At 38.2% G+C, this 18,651-nt stretch overlaps 1 protein-coding gene across 23 annotated transcripts in view; it reads right to left on the reverse strand.

Annotated features, from left to right (window-relative positions):
• The window catches only part of EYA4 (EYA transcriptional coactivator and phosphatase 4), a 314,810-nt gene continuing 296,897 nt past the window's right edge, over positions 739–18,651 (reverse strand). For 17 of the 23 annotated variants that reach the window (XM_013988217.2, XM_021087789.1, XM_021087721.1 and 14 more), the window contains 4 exons: positions 15,582–15,696; positions 10,688–10,809; positions 8,594–8,694; positions 739–5,179 (listed from right to left, as the gene is read on the reverse strand). In XM_013988217.2, coding sequence (XP_013843671.1) covers positions 5,099–5,179; positions 8,594–8,694; positions 10,688–10,809; positions 15,582–15,696 — 419 coding nt within the window. In that variant the 3' untranslated portion in view covers positions 739–5,098. Of the gene's footprint in view, positions 5,180–8,593; positions 8,695–8,732; positions 8,834–10,687; positions 10,810–15,581; positions 15,697–18,651 lie in introns of all 23 variants that reach the window. The other 6 variants (XM_013988235.2, XM_021087784.1, XM_021087677.1 and 3 more) reach the window with 1 other exon arrangement.

Raw genomic sequence — 18,651 nt, forward strand, 5'->3', positions numbered from 1 at the left:
TCATGAAATAGTTTATTCCACCATAACATACATTTTAATGAAAGCCATATTTTGGGGGAATACATGAATCCATCCATCCAAGAATAAGTGACTAAATCACTTGTCATTTTGTTTTAGAGCTCCTTCTCTAATGGCTTTTCTTTGGCAAATAAATTAGAAATGTCATGTTGTTCCCAAGCAGACATAAGCTGGTGATGATGTGTACAAAAGTCACTGATGAAAAGTTCACGGAGGCATTTGAATTTCTGCAGGGTTGTAAATCCAGGGCTTATCTTTACTGGAAATTGGGGTAAAGCAGGATACGGGGAAAGGAGCATGTTAAAGCAACTGGTCGCCCCCCAATAAGTTCCCCGGTGTGCACTGTGTGTCCACACCTGACTGCCGTCATCCTGGCTTTTGCTTGCTGTCTCAAGGTCCCATGAATGGTAAATGCTTCTGAAATGACTAGCTGATGTGATCAGATGACATTATTCAGTGTTGGGCTGCTCTCAGAGAAACTCCGTTATGACACAGCAAGGTGTTTAACAGACACCCAGAAGGTGCTGCAAATTCAGCCTCACATTGAACAATTCTTCCAGATTAACACTTCCGAACACTGGACCCACTATCTTCCTCCAATGACAAGAACCACCAATAGAAATAAAAACAGAAACCAGGATCTCTTTTCCTTCGTTTGTGTTTCTGATCTCTGTGAATTGTACTACCTCTACCAAATTTCCCAAACCAGAAACCTAGAAGTCGGGCTGGATTTATTTATTTTCCAGTCAGAGCTCAGAACTGTTTTTGCTTTGTGCAAGCATCTTTCTCGGCCATGCATTTATCACTACATCCAATAACTAAAAAAAAAATATCAACAGGCACAGATGTTAAACGATGGTTATTTTTTGCTACCTCAGGAAAATAATTTCTTTCTTTCTGCCTTTCTTTCTTCCTCATTCTTTCTTTCTTTTCTTTCTTTCCTTCTTTTCCTCCTTTCTTCTTTTTTTTTGTTACTGAGATTCAGAATCATGAACCACAGAATGCAAAGAGATCTGATTTTTATGTACTATTTTGTGGCTTTAAGTATTTTAAATCAACTAAACCTACTGATGTTGAATATCATTATCATTTTTTAAACAAAAGAGTAAAAGGAAGGGAAACAGTCATTGATTCGTTATGAACTTTTTTTTCCCCCTCAGCAAATCATTCTCAGCTCATGGATCGCTTTTTTCCAAATAGATTTTTGCTTATGGCTATCTTTGCTCTTTCTTTTCACAAAATAGTAGGTCAGTAAACACTCCAGGTAAGTTGTAAAAATTTAGATTGGTCCCATTGAGACTTATCTGTATGTTTTCTCCTTCTCCCTCTTCTTCCTTTTTTTTTTTTTTAATGGCTACAACCTAGGTTGGTCTGGAAGTTCCCTTTGGTTTGCATCTGAACAACAGATTTGCAAATAAATCAATACTATACACAAGGTGATAAAGGAGCTGTTTTATCTGTTCCAGAAAAACACTCCTTCATCACTGTTGGAAGCTACTTATACACCACGTCCCATATTCATATGAAGCAGATTTGCTTTGAATATTCTACAAGGTATGACTTTATCAATAATGAAGTGTGACCACATTATGCATTATACTTACATGTAAATACCTATATATAAAAGACTATGTAATGCACATTTTTCAGTACACCAGCTCACTTTCAGTCTTAATTAGTGACATTTTGCTGTGTTACATCTCAGCTTGCCTTAACTGCAAATCAGGCAATTTAGGCACACACAAGGAAGATAGGAAGTCAGCAAGAAACCTACATACAAACTTCACATTATTTAGAATTGGGCTAAATACACATAACAGAAACTACAACATGGACGGTGAAGAAAATGAAAACATTTCCAAAGGTATTTATTGAGAAATAGTAAAGATGTACATATTTTTACAAGCTTTTAATATTAATTTACATTTCTTTAAATTATGTAAGCCCCAATAATCTATATTTTACTCATACATAACAGAAACCCTTGACTTTGTGAGATTTCCATAACACTACCATAGTTGGGAGTCAAAATGCAACTTTGGCTCAAGATGCTTGTTTGTTTTTAAAAGAAATACTAACTGCCATATTCGCTGAGAATGTAGGCTTGTCCTTAAACCAATGTGCTTTAAAAAAAAAAAAAAAACCCTTCATACTGGAGCATGCTGTTGACACTATGAATCTTAGCTCACTAGAGACTAACGAAAACAATTTTTAGAGAATTATTATCTATTTTTTGTGCACAAACGGCATGATACTAAAATATGTTTTTGTCTCTGAATTTGACTGACAAATCTTTGCACAGAGATTAAGAGTGACTTAATCTCTTCTGTTACCCTACTGTAGGCAGGCCACCTGTTCTGCTGTTTTTCTGGTGCAACACAAGGTGGTTATCTGTCCTGGTGATACACCAAGTTTCGGACAAACTGAAACTGTGAAGGAACAGTTTTCAAATTGGTTTACTGTAAGGCACAATATTCTATATGTTGACAGAATGTGGGAAGTGCCCAAAAGGGCTTTTTTGTTTGCTGATTGATTTTATTCTTTTTCAGATCAGACAGGAAGAGGATCCTGGGTTCTGAAGGTGGGAAGGGGACGCGTCCTCGTCTGAGCATGCTCAAAGCCACCTGGCAAACGGTGATGTGGGCTCCCTCGCTGCACCACCGTTGTGCCAGACAAGGTGTTAACACTGGCAGCCTCTTCTGAACACATCATCAGAGGAGATCTGTGAGAAATAGCTCTGGTGACGCGATCAGTGACCCTTCTCTGTGCCCTGTGAAGGGCTATTCTTTTCTGCAGCTGCAGGTTGAGCAGCATAAGAAGCCTTGCTTGTTTGACATGAAAAATAATTTACAATTTAGATGTGACGTCAAAATTCTATCATTTAAAGAAATTGGCTCTACAGTAAAGATACTTTTGTTTTACTCACAGTAATAAACATTTAAGGTTTTAGTGCACAAAACAGAATGATGTATGGATAATCAATGCAGCGCTTTAGTTTTTTTAAACTACTATTTTCAAGCTAAAGGCCAACTGAAATGTAAGATTTATTATTATGATTATTTTTAGTAGTAGTAGTAGTAATAGCAGCAGTATCCCAATCTTAATTTGTCTGCAACAGTACCTGGAGCAGAGGCAGCCAAATGTTACAATATTTAAAGAATAAGTTTAAGGTTTGTATGTAATGAAATCACAATCTTAAAATGTGCAAAATTTGATCTCAATTTCTTTCTGCCTAATGTAAACACGGCCTTAGTGGACAGTAGAGGAATACAAGTTTATAGTTTGGAAAATAAAATCACATTTCCATAGCACATGCTGTGATCAGTGTACAGAGCACTGCTCTGATGGGAGCTACCAAAGCCTGAGATGATGGGTAATCATGGACCAGTCTCTGGTTGGGAGCACTGCCTAGTAGTTGGACTCCAGGTACCACATTGTGACATTTTAAACACAGAACTGCAGGTGTAGACACCATCAAAACACTCCTAGATCATAAAGTCTTAAATTTCCACAAGGGAAATCATGTCATACAAAATGACAGGAGAACCAGTATCGTGTTCCTAACATGGGCTACACACCAAGAAAAAAAAAACATGCAAACACAACGATGACAGGCTCTCCTCGCAATGAATGAAGTCCATTGTGCAGTAACGGCACAGGCAGAAACTAAGGTACACAGGTCTAGAGTGGAGAGAAACTGGATTCAGGTGTGAGGATGGAGAATCAAACCTCAGTAAGGCTGCCAAGATCAAGTCCACTTGTTAATTTATTTTATGAAGATAGTCTAGGTAAAATTTTCACTAATTCACTTCGTTTCTTGGAAATCATCTAGGGCATTCGCCTTCCACTACTGATGACACTTCATTTTTGCAATGGCCTTGGGAATAAAAGCCTTTAACTTTGTGAATTTTAAGCCACGTTCATGGATAGTCTAAGAAAGTTTGGGTGATATTTGCTTAGGAGTTTCATCAGAATATTTTCCCCTACACAACTTACACATGTCAAAAATCAAACTTCAAATAGTAATAAGTCATCATGAATATGGCTCTTAGTTTTCCTCAGTAAAACTGTAGACCAGGTAATTGAGGCTTCAACATACAGTTCACTTTCTAAGTCAAGGTCCCACAGTCTTTCCCAAACCTTCTGCTTCTGGTTGGATGCACAAATAGTTGCCTCATACAATTATTGGAATTATTAAGAACCCAAATAAACCACAAGCTTCCCTTTATTGTTACGGTTTTCTCATCGCAACAAATACTCCGTTTCTTGCCGGTGCATGATTAAGCTTTGATAGCTTGAATTTTAAATTTGGTCATTGTTAAGAGTGATCACAAAGGTTTTTGCTTTTCATTATCTACAGAGATTTTTAACCAAAGTTACATTGTAACACACAAACACTGTCTTGTCTTTAAGGCACGACACATCAGTATGAACATTCTGTTTACCAAACTTAAAAAAGAGAGACATTATTAGATTCCCGTTTCCTCCCCCCCACGCCCCTCCCCCACAAATGAAAGAAAAATTGCATCCACTTTCAAAGTCAGCTGCTAACAAAGTCACAGTAAATTATTTTCCTCAATAATTTACACAAATTACAGGTCTAGATCGGATTGTCCTTACACAGTCCGAGTGCATTCCAATTCAGATTTTCTGGGCTAGGTAGGCTAACGTCAGATTCAAACCTCAGGGCTGAGAAGATCTCCCATTTTTGAGGAATGTTGTTGAACCTTGTCAGATGGAGCCTGTGTTGGTGCTTTGCCAGAGTAAGAGTTCTTTGCTAAAGTTGTTCATTCCAGTCAGGATTCAGTCGGTGTGGACCAGCGACCTCCACAGATGTATATATTTTTTTAACCATGAAAGTGTTGTAAATATAAGACCATAGAGCTTCCTTTCTGTAGCACTAATGTTTAATTCCGTTCAGCAATCTGAATTCTTCCTTCTGGAATTCTCATTCCAAATATGATTTCATCCTTTAAGACAATTTATATGTGTAAAGCCAGAGGCATTGCATCACACATAAAAATTCAGTGTACTTGAAATATATATATATATAAAAAGGATCTCCCGCTAGAGAACACAGTTACAAATACTCTAATTCCAGTGCTTGATGTAGAGCCAAGAGGTCTGAGTGACTTGATATCCTCCAGAAGGGCATGTTGTGCTGTGTGGTGAAGAGAAAGAGGGATGGGAGAGAGAAGAAGGAATGGAGAGAAATCATAACTATTGCATCCGCGAAGCAGCCGTACACACAGGGATGTGTAGTTTACCCAAGTTCAAGGGAGGGAGGATCATATTTGAAGGCTTGGTAGCATCCATGTGGTGTTGCCCAAATAACAGAGAAATAGATCTGAACTGGATTTTAGTGGTAATAAAAGATAATCATGAGGCTGCTTAAGTAGTTTAATACTTATTTTTGGAAAGGCTCATCCCTAATGTCAGCATCTGGGAGAGCAAGCTGAGCATCCAAATCCTTTGTAGCCAGAGGAAAAGCAAGTTTTAGTCACTACATCACTCCCTACGGTCTATCTTTCGGTTATAAATAAAAATTGAAACATGATAAACTTTCTAAATCCAAGGCTTTCTGTCTATTCGAGAGGAAGAGGGTGAATTCCTTTCTACACAAAGAATAATTTGAAGCTGGACTATATAAGGTAGGAAAAAAAAAAAGGGAGGGGGTGATCAAGTTTCTTTCTTGTCTGGGGTAAGTAATGACTGAAGCCAGTAGAGTGGACTTGATTTATCTCCTCCGTGTGGGACGGCGGAGAAGCACTGCGGCACGCATGCTCAATGGGGGAGATACCACCACAAAAATGCGTGCTCGTGGGGAAAGAATTCTTAGATGTCACAATGGTTTGTGGCTCCCCAAAGATATACCAGTATCTAGTATATGCGTGGTATTAAAATTTCATGAGGGGTGGTGATTAGGAAAAAAGTGTCTAAAAATACCTCATGGTGGACAATAATGAAAAAAAGTAATGACCTGGAGCGGTGAACAAAAATTTATTTGTAATTTTGAGCTGATGATATCTTATAGAATCTATATTATATGTATAATTAAGATAGGTATACATGTACCATCAAAAAGACTTCATTATAAAAATGAATAAATAATCATTACTATTGTTGTACAGGGTTTTTTTTTACTGCCTAATAAAGTAGCCACTACCCCAATGTGGCTACTGAACACGTGATATGTGGCAAGTCCAGTTCAAAATACATACTGAATTTCAAAAATATGTAAATATCACAGTAATTAGGTGTTGAGACAGTAATAGTTTGAGTGCATGGGTACAGTGTATTACCAGAATTAATTCTACCTGTTTCTTTTTCTTTTTCTTTTTTGGCCACGCCCACAGCACACAGAAATTCCCTGGCCAGGGATCGAACCCACACCACAGCAGTGACCCAAGCCATAGTAGTGACAATAATGGATCCTTAACCTGGTAAGCCACCAGGGAACTCCTTTACTTTGTTTTTAATGTGGCTTTCAAAAAATTTAAAATTACAAATATGGTTAACATCATATATTTCTACGGGGGAATAAAATTTGAAAATTTCTTAGGCTTATTAAAAAACTATGCTTTTGTGTCTGATTAAAGCATGAAATTCACTTAGAAGTAACTTTTTTTAAATTCAGCTCAGATCTATTTGTAATAACAAAATAGTACTTTATATTTCTGCACATGCGATTACAGCTACATCCAAAGAAAAGCATGCATTCTGGATACGAGAGAAACCAACCACCTGTGTTTCAAACTAGAATTATAAGCTTTCACCATCACCAAAACCGAACTACATAAACAACCATTTGGAAGTAGCATTCTAACCGAGATTCTTATCCACTTGGAGTCATGCCTTTTTCTCCTGAAGTTTTGGGTTTAAAGCAAAAGGTACGGCAACTGATATACCAAGTCTAGTTTTCATGCCATGGATAAGTGGGGTAGATTTTATAAGTTTTAATTTTATACTGTTTCTGGTTTGGAAAAATGAGTTTTATTAGTCCTGACCCAGACATGTGTACATTTCACAGAGGTTAAAAGATGTCAAATGCTTGCCACGGTGACTGCATTTACTGCTCGTGGTTATGTGTAATGGTGGTGCCGATATTAAAAAACTGAAACAACATGGACTCCAGACACTGACAAACTCTGAAACATATTCACCTGTGTGCAACCGGAAGGATTTCAAGTGGCAGCCAGTTAAGAAAGCTGTATTTCTTGAGGCTACATCCCTGACCTCATACAGAACGTCCTTGGAGCCAGTGTGCCATCTTGGGTCACTGGGGCTGCTAGTTAAGACAGAGGTGTGCTATGGGAGGCTGAGTCTGCACCAACCCTTAAAGTTATGCAAAAGCCTGGAGAATTTCAGGTAGGGCTTCCGATGCTTCACCAAACCTAAAATGGAAGCTCTTTCTCTATTTTGTTGGATTTGAACTGACTACAAAACACAAATATTTCTGTTATATTTCTAGTATCACTATAAACTCACCTAGGACACTGTTTATGTTGGCTTTTTTTTGGGGGGGGGCAGAAATCAGGTAAATACTCTGCACATGTAAGTGTTTAGTGAAGGCTTTATTAGATGGCTGTTTGAAATCCCTCAGGATCATAAGGAGGACATTCTTTCTATGTAAAACAATATATGCTGATATGGCCTTGTACATCGATATAATTCATCATTTTCCTTTTGTTTTATAAATTACATCACTTTTGTCCTGGCTAGATGACATTTCTGCTGTCATTCAGTGGAAGAAGGAGTAGATATCTGTGTTGTATTAACTGACATTCTGGTATCAGGGCCAATCTTGATATTATTCCCCTTTTGATGCTGGACCAATCATTTCATGATTCTTTAATTGCTTTGACTTCTTCAGAAATATGGGCCAGATGAAAAGGCTGATTTAAATACCTAGAGCCTACGATATCTTCTGAATACATCTGAAGCCAGCTGCTTGGCTGAGTACCAATGACTCAAAACAGGTAACACTCTTCTAGAAGACATAAGGCACACTGCCTCTAAATCTTTACAAGTTGGCGCAAAAGGATTTGAATAACATATCCCATTCCAATAGTACTTACTAAATTCTCTAGCAACAGTTTTCTTCTTCAGCTATTAAAGCCACCCTCAGCATTTATCATCACGGGGCACAATTACTACTAGGTATTCGCAAGGACCATATGGCATTGGGGATGATGGGTGGGGAAAAAGGTAAGAATGGAGCCATTCACATGATTTTCTGTAGAGCTCATGAAGCTTGGTAGTCTTGCTGAATTTCATGTGCTTAAACATGTTTTCTTCCCCCGTCTTCTTACATCTGTGTGTATTACATACACTCAGAAACACGCACATGAAAATATAACTAAATTCTCCTACATTTCCTAGGAAGTTTCAGGCAAAAAAATGCTAGACTCCAAATGGTTTATTTGAATGTAAGTATTAACCTTCTCATGCGCTTACTGCTTGGCATCTATAAATTTAAATCATTTGTCAAGCTGCCATTGGGCCAAACTACAGGAATGCAAACAAAAAAGCTTGCATTAGGAGGATCACACCAACATTGTTTGAAACAGGTTACCTTTTTTGCTGCCTGTTCTTCTTCTACACCATCCCCAATTACAACATATACTACTTTTCTGCCAAACCTTTGCATTATTCGTTCAAAGCAACTTTCTTTTCCTGGAAGATAAACAAGATAAAGTTCAGAGCGAAGTTACCTGGTTAGCGGCATGCTCCTCATCTCGGCCATCTCCAATCACAACATAAGTTATGTTAGTGCCAAATCTGGACACTATACGCTCAAAACAGCTTTCCTTGCCTGAAAAACAATGCACTGCTTATTCTTCCAGCCATTGCATTCATTAACCTAAAGATTCATAAAGTGTTAAGTTACTTTCCCTTGAACATCAATCACTTAAACTAGCTTGCAAACTCTGGGTTTATGAAGTCAACAAATAACGGTTGACGGCTGTAAGTCTTTCCTTGGGACAGATTATTACAAGGATGTGTTTCACACTCCCAAAAAAGTCAGGAGGGTTAAGCATTTGATCCAGAGAAAATATTCGTATCTTCGATTCTTCCAAAAGAATATCAGGACAACTTTACAAGCAACGATCAGTCTTTACATTTTTTGTGTAATTTATACATATCAATTTTATCTAGTTTATTTCAAGTAGTGTAGACAAGTCAGCTAAAAATAGTACTGTGAAACATTGAAGGTCCACCTAGAATTAAAGAGGGAACACTAAGATATGGATTTACCTTGATAAACAATTCCTTTCTTCAAGTCGCTGGGAGCTAGTCTGCTCAGATGAATTGTACTAAGGGTGCTGTTTGCTTGGGTCACAGCACGGGTGACACGAGTATCCTCTGATTACACTATGGGAATAACACCGTGGAACTTCTACATGTTCTTTGTGTTTACAACACTGGCATGATTCTCTGAATTTCATTCCCAGAATGCAGTCATGGCTACTATTGCATTTTCATCTTACCCTGAGAGTTCAGAACGTCAAAAAATACTCGCTTAAAGGAAAAAAATGAAAATGATTTTTTTTTTCAGATTAAAGATAAGGAACAATTTGGCCAATAAGAAATAATAATGCTGTTGTAACAAGAGGGAATGTTCATGCTTGTGTAAAAAGCAAACTCAGGCTCGATATATTAATCCTGCCAGCATAAATACACACATTTATGTAAAAAATGAATGAGACTGGTATCAGGGCTCTGAAGTGCATTGTTTAGCACAATGAAGAACTTCCTTTATGCAAGCCTGACTCTCTTTAACTGTATTCCCCAAACAGCTGCAACTGGGGGCTCTTTTTGCCTGTGCCAATACCAGAATTCTGCAAGGCACTGGCAGGTTATTTTTGGTAGGGGATTTTAGGATTCTGAACTCTTGTCAAGGTGCCAGAGCCTAAGTTTGTTGACCTTCGGGGCACATCATGCAACCCATCTATTTTCCTGGCCATTTCCTTGAAGACAGTGGAATAAATGAGCTGTTTTCTTTTAACTCTTTCAAGATGCCAGAAGTTGATGAAGTTTTGTTTTTGAAAGTTTATTAGACGTCTCGGTCTCTGAAAGGCACTTAAAGTCAAAGATGGCTCCACAGATAGCTATGAGCTAAATAAACAAGGTTGTAGTTCTCTGATGGATACTGAACATTTTTGCAAATGTGGATTTCCAACCAGTCATGTGTTATGAATGCTCCGATTATGTTTTCTAATTCATCAAGTTATTTTTTCTGGAACGAAAGATACTAGTTCAATCCATGACACTCTCCTATAATGCCAAAACAATGTCTTTATCTTAGATCTAGATTACTGCATATGCAAGGGCGTAACACCATATAATATATTAATTAAAATAGTAAATACTATGGCTAGAGATACTGTCTACTATTTAGATAACTGTACCATAATGAAATATATATACATATATCTATGTGTGCGTAGAACTATGCAGATACTGAGTTCAGAATTTCATAGGCAACAGGTTTCATAAATTTTGCACATGTACGAAGAATTTCACGGCACTTTGTTATCTGAGTATTATCCAAAATGGATAGAAGAAGGAACCATGCAGAGAGACACATTACAAAAAAAAAATTAAAGAAAATCTCCTTAAACACAGATGTGAACATATTTCGTATAGTTACAAATAATTTTCTTACCTATTTTCGTTGCACTGTAAATATTCTCAATGGGAAAAGCACCTCCTAGACTATAAAGTAGAACCTTTGCAAGCGCTGGGATCAGCTGGGTTGTTGTTACCAAGACATTTACGCAGTTACTCCTAAGATGGGGAAGAAATAGGGATATTTGTTTTCTAATACTAAATAACTTCTAATGGCACGGATTTTAAATTATCACTGCAGTCTCTCAATTCCATAACTAACGGCCCCTGATAAGCTAACCTTTCAATATTCAAGAGTTATTTATGGTGCCTAAGACCTGGCAGGCACAATGCCAGATGCTAGGAATACATTGCAAAATGAAGTGAAGGAAAATAAGCAAACACAAATTTGCGCTCCCACCCAGGTCACCAGCTAGATGGGGAGAGAGACTAAATGGACCCCTTGATAAGAAATGAGTTCTGGAGTTCCCTTGGTGGCACAGTGGTTAACGAATCCGACTAGGAACCATGAAGTTGTGGGTTCGGTTCCTGCCCTTGCTCAGTGGGTTAAGGATCCGGCGTTGCCGTGAGCTGTGGTGTAGGTTGCAGACACGGCTTGGATCCCGTGTTGCTGTGGCTCTGCTGTAGGCCGGTGGCTACAGCTCTGATCGGACTCCTAGCCTGGGAATCTCCATACGCCGAGGAAGCGGCCCTAGAAAAGGCAAAAAGACCAAAAAAAAAAAAAAAAAGAGTTCTATAACAGAAACCTCAGGTCCCTATGCAATCTCACAGAAGGATACCTACCTTGGCCAGCAGCCATCATGGAAAGGTTTTAGAGGAGAGGCATGGCTTAGCTCTAAGTTTTACAAGTACGCAGATCAACATAAAATTTGCACAAAGGGTTGCAAGGGACTTGTTATTTGATGCAGATCAGGTATCTTTTAGGGTGATGGGGCTCCATGTCCTAGAGTTTTTGGAACTTGGGAAAGTAGGGGACATAGGCAGGAAGGAGGTGATGAGATGGGTAAGAGGAGTTTTGAGATTTCGTTTAAGAAACACCCAGAAGAGTCCCAATCAAGGGACTGACACAGTGGTGGACCCTGAAGAAGTAAAATAGGAGAGGATCCCTATTGAGAACAGAGGGCGTTGAATCCCTAAATCTCCTTCTCAACCACCAAGGGCAAACTGCATTTAATGGGCCCTGTTGTGATTCATCTACAAAAACCCTACCGTTTGAGACTGAGAATCTCCCATTCTGCAATTTACAGCTATTTCCTTCATGGCAGTGGGAGTGGGATGGGGAGAGAAGGGGTGTTAGATAAAAGAAACACCAAGAAAGTGAGTATTATTCTTAGATGTGGTATTTGAGCTATCCTATATGGTGGGACTCGAACCACACACATGAAATTGGGACTCAGAAGGCATATACCTATGCACCCTTCTCTACTGTATATTTGGTATTACGAGTCTTTAAAACACATTTGTGAGGGCCCATAAAATATTCTTTAAAATTATGCAGATTGGGGAGTTCCTGTCATGGCTCCGTGATTAATGAATCTGACTAGGAACCATGAGGTTGCAGGTTCCATCCCTGGCCTTGCTCAGTGAGTCAAAGATCCGGCATTGCCATGAGTTGTGGTGTAGGTCGCAGACGTGGCTCAGATCCTGCGTTGCTGTGGCTCTGGCGTAGGCCATCGGCTACAGCTCTGATTAGACCCCTAGCCTGGGAACCTCCACATGCCGTGGGTGCAGCCCTACAAAGTGGAAAAAAAAAAAAAAACAAGATAAAAATAAAATTATGCAGATTGATTTCCAGAAAACTGGTCTCAAGGGCAACTTCAAAGAGCAAGTTGAGTGCTGACTTCTCATGGGTATGTACCTATGCTTAGCCCCTAGTACACTTCATACTATGCTTTAGCTTCCTTAGATGTGTCAAACAAGATGTTATGTAGTGTCACATACAGACAGATGTTACAGAATGAAAACATGGTGGAATAAAACAAAGCACAGGCTTTTTAAGTTTAGAGATGTAGTTTTGAAATCTAGCTTCTCCACTCACTCTGTGTGGTATATGGAGTTATTTCTTTTTTATTAAAGTAGAGTTGATTTACAACGTGTGCCAATTTCTGCTGTACAGTCATTCCTTTTTTAATTGCAAACACTGCATATATTTGTAAACTGCATACATTCCATATATTTATATGCAATTTATAGTGCATTATAATTTTTTAATTGCAAACATTGCACATACTTATAAATTGCATATATAAACATTTATGAAATACAGATAGGTATAAAGAAGAAAATGAAAAGCACAAATTATTTAACCATCCAGAGATGATAAATGTTCCCCTCATTTTGTGCATTTACTTTTAGCTTCAATTTACTTACAGATTTTCTCATGAGGATCATACTATACATATAATTTTGTGTTTTACTTTTTTCATTTGTTTACATCATAAGCCTATTTATTTATGTCATATTGTCCATTATTCTCCCTTTCTGAATACAAAATAATGTGTGCAAACGACTCTATCTTTTGATGGTGCCACGATTTTTTAAAGTTAAGTTTAGTCATTTAGATGTCTTTTGGTTTCTTAGTATTATAAACAATGCAACCTTACATATAAATTTTTTCTTACACAGATGTCCTTTATATTCATAGAAGGAGAATTAGAACCAAAGGGCACATACTCTGTTACAGGTTCTGATAGAGAATTTAGCAATGTTTGGTATAAGCATCTGCTTTACCGATATTCTAGATGTTTTATGAAATTTACCAATAAGGTAATAAATACATATGGATAACTTGGTAAGTTTCATGGCACTTAAAACTTCAGTGTGGGAGTTCCAATGTGCTAGTTGTAATGAAGTAATGAATCCAACTAGCATCCATGAGGATGCCGGTTCGATCCTTGACCCTGATCAGTGGGTTAAGGATCTGGGCATTGCTGTGGCTGTGGTGTAGGGCAGTGGCTACAGTTCAGATTCAACCCCTAGCCTGGGAGCTTCCATGTGCCACAGGTGTGGCCCTAAAAAGACAAAAAAAAAAAAAAAAAAAATCAATGTGTAATGACTTATTTTTTTCCTTCCTTTCCTTGTCATTGATGGATTGGTTAACTGATTAAAATCACATACCATGTAGTTGCTTTAAGGCCACATGTGTAATAATAATCTCTGTATAACATATTATGGGTAACGCATAGATGACCAATTTAACAATATAATAACCTTTGGTTTTTACCCATCTAGGAGAACTCTTTCAGAAAGACTGAATGCCCTTTCTACATTTTACACACTATTTCAGGTGCTGGAGTCCTCATATCCCAGCCTCCTTGTCCTCTGGTCTCCACATCACCAGTGACAGAGATCACAAGGCAGCAAACCCCATTTAAAAACAGACAATGCTGGAGTTCCCATTGTGGCTCAGTGGTTAACAAATCTGACTAGGAACCATAAGGTTGTGGGTTCAATCCCTGGCCTTGCTCAGTGGGTTAAGGATCCGGCGTTGCTGTGAGCTGTGGTGTAGGTCACAGACCCAGCTGGATCCTGCGTTGCTGGGTCTCTGACGTAGGCCGGCAGCTACAGCTCCGATTAGACCCCTAGTCTGGGACCTCCATATGCCGCAGGTGCGGCCCTAGAAAAGGCAAAAAGACAAATAAAATAAAATAAAATAAAACAAAACAGACAATTCTTTCTACATGGAGCCAGTGCCTCCCTTCCTAGGATTCCTACTCACTGGGCACTGGGACTAAGTGTCTCCTTTCCAGACCCAGAGAGAAACGTATTTTATTTTCAGCAGAACACCTCCAACAGTTGAAATCGGTAACTTGCACACATGGCTCTTTTGCAGACTAAACCTCTTGGTTTCTCCCTCCAACTGTTCCTCTCATATGGTTTTCACAGCCTAAACCCTTCTGGCCACTTTGCTGGACACAAGATGTTTCAAATATGTCACAGCCCCTGTGGGAACGAGGTGCCAGAACTGAGCAACAGACTCTGTTCTGCTTCCCTGGCCTGACCCAAGAACCTGCTGCCTAAGTAACCATTTGGACTCGCTGCTATCACTGCTATCAATGGAGTGGCTGTTTACGACGCAGGGCTAGAAGCCATGTGTCGCATTTGGGACTTGTTTACTTTCATGTTCTGAATATTAGACTCTCCTTTTACTCTGGTAGGGTTTCTCTGTATCTTGATTCCATCAGTCCAAATATTAACTTTTCTCTGAACTCTGTGTTACTCATACATTTTCTAAGCCTGGTTTTACTTATCCATCCAACTTGGAAATAAAACAAAGGAATAGGGTAGTCCAAAGATTCATTCCCACCCTACTGGCTATTATTTGCCAGATCTATATTATTTGCTGGTTATTCACATTATTTTATTAACTAGCATTTACAGCACATGTTGTTCAACTGGTTAAGACTTTTCAATTCTATTATCTATACTAACAAGCATTTCACTGTTTAGTTCAAACAACATAAAGGTTACAAGATTTTCTGGTGCTTTCTCTTCTATTGTGATATATTTAAATTATACATATTATCTATAATGGCCTAAGAGATTTAAAAACATGCCCTCACTGCAGAAACAGCATTTGCTGGGTTGCTTTTTGTTTGTTTTTCTGCCAGCATCTCCTACACTTTGGCACCAACAGAGTATTTCTTTTTTTAATTAAAAGTCAAATGACATTCCTATGGGTTTATCAGGGGTTATTAGAAGAGAAGGGTAAAGAGATGGAATCTCCTCATCATTCTGAGAAGCAGCAACACCCCTACTCCATCCCAACACACACACACACACACACACACACACACACACACACACACACACACACACAGAGTGAATTGTCAGATCCCTTCAAATTCTATAACAGTCTGGAAATTAAAACATTTTTATATATGCTACATCTTCAATGAAATAAATATGGAAATTGCAGCAATGCCACTTACCTAGTACTAATAATTGATAAAGATTTAAGTGCATTTGTTAGCCAGGAGTCGGTCAGACCTTCGATCTCAGCCCTCAACTGCAGCCATGCATCTCTCTTGGCGGGGCCAAGGAGTCCTGAAACATGGAAAAGCAGGGCAGAGTCAAGAGATGAACATTTTTCAGGGATGCCTAGTTTGGTCTCCCTTCTGTCTACTACAGATTAATTTTATTCCCGCCAATACCAAAAATGAAGACAGAGATTGATTATCAACCCTGATCCTTCATTTCGGAATTGATTATCCATCTACTGATTCCACAAACAGGTACCGAACAAGTTCTATGTGTCAAGTTCTGGGTAAAAATTGGAGCTGTAACCATCAAAGAGTGGATCACGGTCTGCCCTCTCTGGTCCCAGAATCTGGCACAGTGGATGCCAATCACCTGAGGACTTTGACAACTCCCCTTCCTGGGTCCCACTCCAGAAGACAGAACAGGTCTAGAGGAGGGTTTGGGGTCTAACAGCCTAGGGATACAAACCTTAAATATTTTGGCTGTCTGATTAATGCTTAGTTTTTGAATAATCATAACCATTATCACTTTGAAACAAAAATGACTTTATCACATAGCTATAGAAACTTCTAGAATGTGTTTCTAATATTAGGGCTAAAGTTATCAGAAATAATTTGTTTTGTTAAAAGAAGTTAAGCATTTTGTTCGCAATGCTAAAGCCTAAGACACAGCTGTAGAAGACATTGAAAACTATACTGATGTTAGAATAAGTAGGCATACTAACTTTTTATTTAAAAAGCCTTTGCTTTCATGATAAAACAAGATCATGTAAATCTATTAAATGAATGTGTCTTACTTAAAATCATATTGTAGACTAGTGAGAGTACAGGTATAGGTGGATAACTTTTTGTCTTTTTTTTTTTTTTTTTTTTAGGGCCACACCCATGGCATATGGAGATTCCCAGGCTAGGGGTCAAATCAGAGCTGTAGACACCAGCCTACACCACAGCCACAGCAACATGGGATCCGAGCCCGTCTGTGACCTACCCCCACAGCTCATGGCAATGACAGATCCTTAACCTGAGTGAGGCCAGTGATCAAAACTTCATCCTCACAGACTCTAGATAGTTTCCTTTCTGCTGAGCCACAATGGGAACTCTCCCAGGTGGATCATTTTTAACCAAAATTTATAGTTTCTAGCAAGTCTCATTTGTCTTTATTTCAATAAAGAGATGCTAATATATCACAAAATGGACTCATATCTCATTGTTTAAACTTTTTAAGCTGTAAGATTATTTTTTAGTAAACTTATAGTATAATACCCTTTAAAAGGGAAATAATGATAAGCCTGAATGATAAAAGTTAATCAGACTTCCCAAAAGGATATTTTATTTCATTTTATTTATTTATTGTCTTTTTAGGGCTGCACCTGCAGCCAGGCTAGGGGTCTAATCGGAGCTGTAGCTGCCCGCCTATGCCAGAGCCACAGCATCTCGGGATCCAAGCCGCGTCTGTGACCTACACCACAGCTCACAGCAACGCCAGATCCTTAACCCACTGAGCAAGACTCGGGATTGAACCTGCAAACTCATGGTTCCTAGTCGGATTCATTAACCACTGAGCCATGACGGGAACTCCACCAATAGGATGTTTTAAAGTTAAACTTGTTACCCACAATTGATTTTATTTATTTATTTATTTTTTTTTTACATTTGTGCCATTTATTGATATATGAAATATCTGTGTTTCTTCAGTTCTATTTCACAATTGATTTTAAATAGAATATCTACTTATTTAGTTTTACAAAAGTCTTGTGTAGAGAGAACAAATTAGGAAACTTGAGTTGTCTGCCTAGAACCATGGGCAAGTCAGTAGCCTGTAGAAGCCTATTTTTATATAGAAAATATAATATACATATTATATATATACTTATATTATCATATACTTATATATAACATATATAATATATAATATCAACATAATATATAATAATATATATATTATATATATACTTTTATTTATAAATGAAGGCTTTCTATATCTGAGCTCAGTTTTGGTTCCAACATTATTACTGTCTAAGGTTCTACATGTTTTTGCTCTCTTATAGTTACTGAGTTTCTCCTGAGCATCTATTACGTGCCCCAAGGCTAGCCAGGTGCTGGGGATACAAGGCAAACGGACACACAGCCCACGGTCATGATGTGTAAGGCGTGTGTAACAGATACACTACAGATGAAAACTTTATTTACTATACTGTATTCTGTGACACACATGTGAATATATGCATGTATAGCAGGCACAAATGTATTTAGATGTTTTATTCAATTTTGATTCTGGTTTATTAAGGTTCTCCACCAACCTTCATTTTGTTTAAAAAAAAGAAAAACAAACAAAAAGTCCTGGGAGAAGAATCTTAAGGGACCTCATAACTAATCCTAGGAGATCTTGGTGACCTAAAATTGATTCTAATAATAGAGATCATCAACTTATACCAAGAAGCACATTCAAGAATTTAGTTTTGATACCACTGGAAATACATGAATGAGTATAAAATAGTGTTGGTGCTACCTATAGAGTATCTGACCTTTTGAAAACCAGGATATAGTTAAACACTGGGATATACTGTCAGACAACATGCAATTTTTAAAAGGATAAATTTCGCTTGTATTTAATTTTGATAGGATTCCAGAAAGGTAATGATTGCTAACAACTCTGCTTCAAAGATGGGGCTCTTGTCTTTAGACAGGTCTTCTTCCCATGGCCTCTGTTAGTTCCTCTGTCTGGTTTTCAACGAGAGCGTTCCAGCTGAAGAAAACTAAAACGAATGTCCTGCTATTAATCTTGACCAAACATCTGGGCCCAAAGAATTCCCAATTCCTTTGACAGTGCTGCATGTTTCATTTTGCAGTTGGATGTTTTTTTTTCCCCTACCAACTCTAAGACACTTAAAAAATTCTGGCTCACTGTCATCCAGCATGAGCTGGTCATTTATTTTACATAAGAAGGTCAGTCCCTAATATGAAACTCAAAGCTATAGTTTAAACGGTACCTCCATCTGCAGTACCTTAATTAGATTTTAAA

This window comes from Sus scrofa, chromosome 1, assembly GCF_000003025.6.
Source record: "Sus scrofa isolate TJ Tabasco breed Duroc chromosome 1, Sscrofa11.1, whole genome shotgun sequence".
In the NCBI taxonomy this organism is placed as follows: domain Eukaryota; kingdom Metazoa; phylum Chordata; class Mammalia; order Artiodactyla; family Suidae; genus Sus; species Sus scrofa.